At 44.2% G+C, this 9471-nt stretch overlaps 1 protein-coding gene across 1 annotated transcript in view; it reads left to right on the top strand.

Moving 5' to 3' along the window:
• The first annotated feature begins 452 nt into the window (after positions 1-452).
• The window catches only part of tanc1b (tetratricopeptide repeat, ankyrin repeat and coiled-coil containing 1b), a 59111-nt gene continuing 50092 nt past the window's right edge, over positions 453-9471 (top strand). The window contains exons 1-2 of the mRNA XM_076108171.1: positions 453-574; positions 8821-8925. Coding sequence (XP_075964286.1) covers positions 499-574; positions 8821-8925 — 181 coding nt within the window. The 5' untranslated portion in view covers positions 453-498. The remainder of the gene's footprint in view (positions 575-8820; positions 8926-9471) is intronic.

The raw sequence follows: 9471 nt of genomic DNA, 5'->3' as shown, positions 1-9471 counted from the left end.
TTACTGTGTTGTTTTCTAGTATTTGCTCTCACAACAGTGCAGAGCCCTAAAAGTCCTGCGTAGTCAACATTGTGATTCTCATACACAATGCTGATTGGTGTGCAGTACATTCACATTAGCGCATAGATCAATAATTCTTAACGGCATTGTACCACAATAGCACTTTGGTGTAAACAGATTTTAAAAAGTCCACTGAGCTCCATTTCCTTCATCCCTGAAAGCTCTGCTCTACACAAACATTAGCCTACAATAGTGTGTCTTTCGTAACGCTCAAGCTCAATGCATACCCAAATAGGTAGCAAAATGTAAGGACGTGAGCTAATACGAAAGCTATTTGTAAAACCTTTAACAAGCTCATGTTTCTCCTCCACAGGCGATGTCCACGGTGCCCAAAGAAGATTCCCAACTGAGGGAAGCCCTCAGTTCCAGGGGCCGGGCAGCGGGCCCCCGAATATCCCGGATGATGTTTTCAGATTAAGCCTGGCCAAGGGAGTGTCCATGTCTCTTCCATCCTCACCTCTCCTGCCACGACAGTCGTACATGATGCCATTACGCCCCACCAAGAGGTCACCAGGTAAATATATTTGAGCGTTTTGAAATTTGTCCTGATGTTGTAGCTGCATTTCCAATAGTTTAAAATACTTTTGTTGTGTACCACACACTACCGTGACTATTAACCTAAACAAGCTAAACAACAACTTTTAACTTAAACCTCCTTGAAACATGGCAAACTATTCTGAGTAATTGTTGCTCTTGGAAGAAGAATAGTTTAGGTGATTTAGCGTTAAGTGTTATAACTACAGCTCGGCCGTTCTGGATCCCAGAGGTTCGGCTGTGAGCTCGGATTGTTTTTGTCACTTCCTCGTTGTATTTGATCACCTTGTGTCGATGTCGAGGTTTCTACAAACCGCACCGTGTGTTTACACTATGCCGGCTGGTAATGGCCGTGTGTTTACACTGGATCCAATTGTCAGTCCTCCCCGACCTCCTTCTATCCACCATGTTGAGAACATGCTTGTCAGCAGCTGTGGGGTGCTTCAAAGCAGGGGATACCTTTGTAGCTGAACTTGTCTCAACCTGAGTCTTTGTATTCCGGAGACTTGGCAAAGAGGAGAGAAATCTTTTAAGTGGTCAATGTGGCCCCACTCACATGTGGCACTCATCTGTGGACCATCTAGCCTTTGTTTCGAGTGGTTACAGCTTTGCTCTGTTTAGTGTAAAGACGAGTAGATGGGAAGGGGGTAGTATGGTTTTAATCCTTATGCACACTTGTGTTGTTCAAGTTCACATCTCTGATTTGAAAAAGATTGTCGGTTTATTTTAATGCAATCACGCAATTTTTATCACAGAATTGAAAACCTAATGTTTCGAGATGCAGTACATTGTGCAAATGTTCAGAGGGAAAGCGGATACATAATTGCTTAGGTATGCTTCATCTTTAGTTTTTAAAAAAGGAGGAGATAAATAGTTTGTAATAGCCAAGTAGAGTTGTATTTGCTCAACCAGCCCCCACACAAGTTAAACAACATCTATCCAACTACCTTAGGTGATACAGGATCTGTGATGACCATTTTAAACCCAAAGAGAATGTCGATGAAATGTACATTTACAGACATGACAGGAGGGACAAGAGGTAGCGAGAGATGAAGATGAAGAGAGAAGAGACTGGGCTTTGTGAAGGTGAAAAGGGCTCTGGGGACGGGGGAAGGGGAACACTCATTAAAGGCATATTCCCACTTGGGGTGCTCTGAGGCATGGAAAAACGGACTGACAAGATAGGATGCTATGGAGGACAACCAGGGAGAGAGGGTTGGGGTGGGGGGTGTTTTGTAGGCTCTCCTCCACTGTCCTCACAGGTAACTGTGAAAACCGGTTGGGGGAGAGTTCACACCTCCAGTTAATAAACACATACTGCAGGAAATGTCTCAGCTCTGCGACGAAAACAACATGGGTCATAATGCCGCTTTTTCGCTTCCCGCCGAGCCGCAGAAGCAGCCCAACACTCTCAATTTAAGACTCGTCTCTGTCGAAATGAGCTTCAGACAATCCATGGCCGTTGTACAGATGTTCTGCTAAATCGTCGTTTTGATTCACCCTGGATATCTAGCAGGAAAGCGGCAGTCATTGGTAACATTTCAACAAACTCATGCCTACATTTCTACTGATATTTGCAATGAGCTCATCGGGCAAAAGACAAAAGTTTGAAAAAAAAGTGCTTCTATCACACATCTATTTGTTCTCCTTCCCATCAGTGATGTAAGGGGGAAGTGGTCTCACAGATTCAGAGAGCATTTTGTGGCCTGACTTCATTTCCTGACACATTAGATAATCTATCGCAGTTCGGAAGGCTCAAACTTTAGTGGTTGTTGTTTTGGGTTTTTTTCATGCAAACTTCACAGGCGGACAACAGAGAAACATTGAGTTAATTAGGAGTGTGACGGATGCCTGAACCACACAATCCTGGTGGCGTTGAGTGCCCCAGCTTTGATCAGCTAAGCCCAGAGCTTAACCATGAAACACTGCACCCTGACATGTGTTGAGCAGCACCTTGGCTTTATAGTCTTAATAGTTTACAGGCACCACCAAGGCCTAGGGAGGAACATTTACTTCAAGAATGTAGCCTGAAAGGACCCATCTTGCCGTCCAACCCCGTGCAGGTCAAAGATCAGGCATTGAAAAACTTGAACCTCGATCTTAAGTGGGTAGAGTAAAGTCAGAGACACTTTTTCAAAGGGTTGAAACCTCCAACAGTCTCCTGGGTATCTACACAGTGACCTCCTCTGGTTGTTCTACGTTACTGGGCCATTGAGGGTTTAAAAGCATCTGTCGTCTTCAAGGTTGCGCTGCTTGTAAAGACGACGCTTTCGCAGCTGCTGGAATGAGCACATCAGAAAAGCTCACCTCTCCATACACATACAACCACAGATTATATAGAACACACATGGACGTACGAGGTGGTGGACACACAGAGGTGATTCTGCTGCTGCCACTGTACGTTCCTCATGTGTGACCTTTCTTCAGTCACATGACAAATCTGTTAGCGCCACGCTTTTTGCCTCCCTGCCAGCCTGCGAGGGATCATAAAACTGCAATTCATATTAATTTATGGCTGTCGTGGGCAGTGTATCATTTTAATTAGTAGATCTGGAATGAGGCCACAGGGGGAAGTTGTCTCTGGTCGGCTGTTGTTGTGTATATTGAAAACAGTTGAGGGGATTTTTCTTTGATGGGAGCTTCGGTTTCGGAGGTTCAGAGGCCGATTCCTTTTATCGATCAGCCAAGTAGGTCTGAAAGTCACCACCAGCGAGATCACACTTTATTCTGACATGATCTCCCCGAGATTCAGTCGGGTACCTACAATCCTGTGTTTGGACATGTAGACCCAAGAGGCCAAACTGAAACCGATTATCTGCAGCTTGTAACAACCCCGCAGCTTTTGGCTTGTGTGTGTGTGTGTGTGTGTGTGTGTGTGTGTGTGTGTGTGTGTGTGTGTGTGTGTGTGTGTGTGTGTGTGTGTGTGTGTGTGTGTGTGTGTGTGTGTGTGTGTGTGTGTGTGTGTGTGTGTGTGTGTGTGTGTGTGTGTGTGTGTGTGTGTGTGTGAGTGAGATGCTCAGGTGACTGCTGTCACTGGCCGTGGTCTGATGTCATGCCCTCTTTATTGCTCATCTCCTCTTTATCTCTTGTTTTGTGGCAGCAGCAGCAGCCCCACACACTGAACGCTATACATCAGTGGTGGTTAAACCGCGGCACAGTCTTTACACTGTGTTCTTGTTGTGGTTATTAAGTACCATAACCAGTCAGTCAAATGTTTTGGGCGCTTTGGGGTTAAAGCTTTAGAAGGTATTAACACAGCAGACCACATAAAACAACACAAAATGTCATCTGGTGGAATTTCACTAAGCTTCAGAGCAATTATTAAAACCATAGATCATGTCTGGTTAAACTGATTCAAAGTGATTTAATACCTTATAACTTATAATTTCTCGATAGCAATATTATCTTTGAAATTTTCTCGCCAAATAATTGTTTGATTGAAATAAGTCGTATTTACATTAACCTGTATGAGTACAATGCTCATCCACTCGTATTCTTCATCTTCCTCTACAGTACCAGACGAGTTCAATTTGTTTTGCAGTACCGTCATGAGGATAGGAGCCGTCTTCAAAGCCCGTCGTAGCCCCTTTGAGGTGCGCTCCCCCCCTGAAGTCGACTCTGGGGTATTGACAGTAAGCAGACAGGCCAGAGGGAATATCGATGCCTTCTTTTTTTTGAGAGCCGAGCTGTAAAAGAACCTTGTGATGCTGCAAGAACCCTTTGAAAGGTTCCTCTTATGAGCACCCAGTGAAAAGTTATATCCAGTTCTTCACTGCACTGCTCTTGGCTACTACACTCACAGCTTTGGGCTACTTATCACATGCAATCCCCCCTTTTTTTCCATCTGCAACGGAATCCCAAGTCACCGACAACATGGCTTCCTCAGTCGGTCCGTAGTGTATGACAACTAGAGAGTAAATGGTCAGGGCAAAGGAACACTTGTTGGGTAAATGTATGACCAATGGGCGCAGTGCAGATTTAATACGCAGTTCATACCGGCGTGTGTGAGATTAGTCATGACTATGTAGTGTTTGAATAAGACTACTAGTCTCTCTTTGTTGTACAGTGCAGACATTGCAACAACCAGGAGAGTATAATGGCATTATGTCGTGATGCTTTGTTAACTTAAATGCAAAACACACATTTTGGATTCATTCCCTATTCAGCCTGTCTTTAACAGTTTCTTAGCTGTTTTGCAACCACAGTGTTAGAAAGATGAAAAGCTCGGTACAGCTTTGAACAAGACAAAGTATACTTCATGCTCTCCATAAATACGACTGCAACCGAGATTGACGTGCAGCACTTAGAATGCCGGTCTCATCTAATGTATTATGTTTCCCTTTTTAAGTTGAAGAATGACATTTTGGAGCATAAAGAGGGCTGTTGTGAGGCGGCTGCCGCTCCCTTTCGCGGCACAAAGAGTGCACACTCTCTTATTGAAAAGTTGAAATGTGAAGAAGTCAGAGTCCATCGCGAGGAATGCTGGGAAAACTCCTTGATCACTTCCTATAGCCATGAACAATCCTCTCTTTCATTGGCATTGACTGGACATTGTAAGTTGTTGATCATAGGTATTCCACTGTTTGGTATGTGTGTGTGTGTGTGTGTGTGTGTGTGTGTGTGTGTGTGCGCTGAGTGATTGCTGGTCGTGAATTCCTGAATCTCACAGTGAATACTGGTGAGTAAAGAGTCCTCTGCAGTCACAGCCTGCCCGCCTGCTTTACCCTAGGGACTCTCTCTGCTCTCTGTTATTCTTCTTTCAACCCATCCCCCCCCCCCCCCCCATTCCTTTTGTTTGCTTGCTTTTCTCCATGTGTATTTAACATGTGTATTTACAAAGACACACATTTACTGTACATTGAAGGCGAGTAGATGATCTTTTTAGTGCTCAGTTATCACTCATGGAAACATTACTTCAAGATGAAAATAACCTCATGTGCCGTCTTTTTGAGGTTACTACATGCAGTGCTGCATATTGAGTCAGCACATTTTACAACAGAATAGCAATAAAAACACAACTGCAGCAAAAATATATGAAACGTTAGTTTTAAACATGGTTCAAGTACTGTATGCTTAAAAATAATAACAGCTTGCTCTAATAGGAACGTTTTTGTTTTCTATGCTGTTATTTTGTTGGCGTTCAAACCTCTAATCTACTCTTAACCATCCCGGTCTCTTTCTTTGTCTCAACAAACCTTTTAATCAGCCGTGTCGCTTCCCCCAATTAATGTGCATGTGAATAGATTAAACATTCTGAATTTTTTTGCTTCCAAACTTTGATAAAAGTAAGAACCCATCTCATTTCTGCCTCTCTCTCTCTCTCTCTCTCTCTCTCTCTGTCCTTCAAGGGTCTCACATCTGACTCTTCCATCTCCTTGACCTTTTCATGCCTGTTATAAACTGCAATTGCTGATTCGTCAGTGCTTCCATCTAGAAGGGCAGAGCGGTAATGGCACCCTGTTAAATCTTGAGATTAGATTTTGAACGGAAAAACAAAACCCGTGCGCTTTTGTCTTTCATGAGCCGACGCTCGGACGGCTCAGAATCTTGCTGAAGGACCTTTTTGCCTCTTCGCTGTATTATCAGCCCCTTCAGATGTGGCCTAAAATGACCCTCGATAGCCGGCAACATGTTTGTTATTTCATGTGTGGATCCTGTGTTCCTCTTGGCACTTTGTGTAAACCGAATCTGAACGTAAGCATATGGTTTCAATTACTCAAACTATGCCCCCTGTTTGTTTGTTTTTTAGATGAAATACACTCAACGGGATATATTTGGCGGTGTGCTTTTGGGCCGCGATATTTAGCTGATCTAAGTGTGTGTCGCACACGAGCACCCTCTGTGTCTCTGTCGTTCCACTCTAATTGGAGCCGTGTGACTCCTGGGTAATAGGTTGTGTCTGACCATCCACAGATGAATGGAGGTTTTCAGGATGGACTCTTTGGCTTTGTCCGCTAAATAACAGGCTGCACTTGGATTGCTTTTTGTAGATGCTTCACTGGATTAGTCCCCTTCAGACTCGGACCTGGTATATGTACTAAGGCTGGGCGATATGGAGAAAATCCAATATCGCAATATCTGTGACCAAATACCTCAATATTGATATTGCAGGGTTGCCACTGGTGCTTTTACAAAAAACATTTACACAATAAGATTTTTGATAAATAATCATCGATAATGTGAATATCATGATTAATTGTAAAAGGCATGTATTAGAACAGCCTGGCAAGTTAAGAACATGACTGTACTGTACTGTAATGCAGCCTTTACAACCAGGAAAAGACACTTATGCTACATTACAATATCCAAAATCTTAGACGATACCTAGTCTCATAACACGATATCGACATAATATCAACATAGGCCCAGCCCTACTATGTACACAAACCAAAAACGTCTGGAACATCTCACATGTGTTGGAAACCTGATCTTAAGATTATAGTGTTTTTAAACGACACCAATCATCACCTTTTTAAAGCAAATTCTCACCACATAGTACGACCACTGCTTCCTGCTCCTCTGACAGATCACAGCATGACTTTTTTTCTGCTAACAAGCAAGAAGAGAGAGGGTTTCCAAAGCACCGTTCCCCACTGTGCATTTCAAGTTGCGTATCCATAGATGGCACTGTGCATCAAGATGACTTTGACTCTCATGCTTGGTTTGTTGCAATGGTACTTCCAGATAATTTCCCCTCACGTGTCTGCTGCTGTAACCCCCCCCCCCCCCCCCCCCTCCTCCTCACCTCCACTTTTAGTATCTGTGGCCAAGATCGCAGCTGCGGTTTAAGAAATTGTTCCGTCTGACTCAGAGGAGGTTTTTTTTCTCCTGGAGGTGGGAGGGACTGGTTATCACATGTGGTAATGGGAAATGGTAATCTCTGCTCCTCCATGTCATCTTTATGTTACGTCTGGGGTTATGCATACAGTCATCTGATAAGAGGGGGAGGTTTGGATTGGGTTACGGTAGGTCAAGGTTGGAGGAGCATGGAGGAGTGGCTCAAGGGGAGGCATGCTGCTGCTATTCTCTATGAATTGATGGATCTGTATTATACAGTCACCTCATGTCGTTGGATTGCTTCCTGCAGTCAAACTTTTGCTTTTTTGTGTCTGGACTTTGGAACAGATTTCTGTTTTTTTACACCAGAAATTGTGGGATAGACGTATAGAGGACTTGAAAGGTGCAGAGCTAGTTGCTCGGGAGATGTTTGTTTCATGGCTTAGTATTTAGTCTAGCGTCTTTGCTGGGTCTCCTGCATGTACAAACAATTATAGTGGCACTCTTAAGAACCGCATCTTTTGTCTATTTGGGGCGAATACCAATTTCTTTTTGCATAATATGTAATGGACAACATGGGCAAATCATTTTGTCCACACAGAGATGGAAATGTTGCAAAGGGAGCCGTGTCTCTAGCGGGGTGAGTATCTCAGTGGTTCATGTTGAAGTTCGGCACAGTGAGCCAGCATTCTGTAGTGGAGCTGTGGGGTTTTCTAATTCTGTCCTGGTGAGAGCAGAGAGAACAACAGAGCAGCCAGCTAACTTTGACTCTTCGCTAAAGACAAAGACGGTCCTCAGAGGACTGTAGCGCTCTCCCTTCTACATCATCTGACGTAAAGCAGGACACGCGGACCTCAATCCATCCTTATGTATCGTTGCAGCAATAACAGCGTATACTTTCAAGGGACCGCTCACAGATCCAAAACGCAGAAAAAACACTGTCTGTTTTGCCGAACCCCCAACAGTGCATGTGTGTTTAAATACTCATCTTTAAAGTTCGCTAAGAGGCAAATTGTTGTGGTTTCCTGCTGCAGTTTACATTCCAGAGCCGGCTAGCAGTGTTTTACTGCGAGTCTCCAGCCATGCAGACGATATTCTGGGTTGTTAGACAGACCAGAGCTGCTATCAGCGCGGGGAGCTGTCTGAGAGTGTGTGTGTGTGTGTGTCTATATGTGTGTGTGTGTGTGTGTGTGTGTGTGAGCTACGGAGTGCAGTCAAGCCTGTCCAACTAAGACACCACCACCTCTCATCTCTAGTCCCTTCTTGAACACGTTAATCCAGCAAGAACTCTCTCTCCCTCCCTCTGTTTCTCTCATTCTCTCATTTTTTTGCATTTATTTTCCTCTCTCTTTCTCTCCCTCTCTCTGTCTGTCCCTCTCCCTCTCTCTCTCCTTCTTCCTCTCCCTCGCCCTCTCTCGTTCTCCCCGTATCTTCGGTCTGTGCTCGCAGGTCCAGTCAGGAAGCCCAAATATGTGGAGAGTCCTCGTGTTCCCTCTGATGCCATCGTTTCAGCACTGAGGAACGTGACTGATAACAAGGAGTCCTCACATAATGGTGAGTTCACATCATGGCTTTTCGTTCATTTGTGCGTGTGTGTGCGTGTGTGTGTGTGTGTGTGTGTGTGTGTGTGTGTGTGTGTGTATATGTCTGCTTGTGTTTTTGGAGGCATTTGGAAACTTGAACTGGCTTAAGAATGAGAAATGTACATGTTGGCGGCTAGAATTCACAACTTTGCCCTCAAACTGTGATCCTCATAGCTGTGTGTTTTGTATTATATTGAATATCCGTGTTGTGTCCGTGGGGTCAGGGATAGGTCTCTGTAATTTAAGGGTAGAATCAGTTCCCTGCACGAGTGGTCCATGTAAGTACCAGTGCGTTTGAGCAGTGCTCCTTCATGTAGCCTCTTGTACAAACACACAATAGTGCCGTGTTTATTTTAAAGTGTGTGTTTACATTACAGAGGAGTCAGTTTTCCTCTGTGTGGGGACACATTGTCTGACCGGAGCGCTGTGTTTTTCTACATGGGAATGTAATGAGGACAAGACCTTAAATTTCTCAGTAACTGCAGATATGTGTGACATTGTGTGTGTTTCCACGTTT

Source organism: Anarhichas minor, unplaced genomic scaffold, assembly GCF_050575085.1.
Source record: "Anarhichas minor isolate MPS153535 unplaced genomic scaffold, ASM5057508v1 ptg000004l, whole genome shotgun sequence".
NCBI classification, from domain to species: Eukaryota; Metazoa; Chordata; class Actinopteri; order Perciformes; family Anarhichadidae; genus Anarhichas; species Anarhichas minor.
This window is presented reverse-complemented; position numbering and strand designations above follow the sequence as displayed.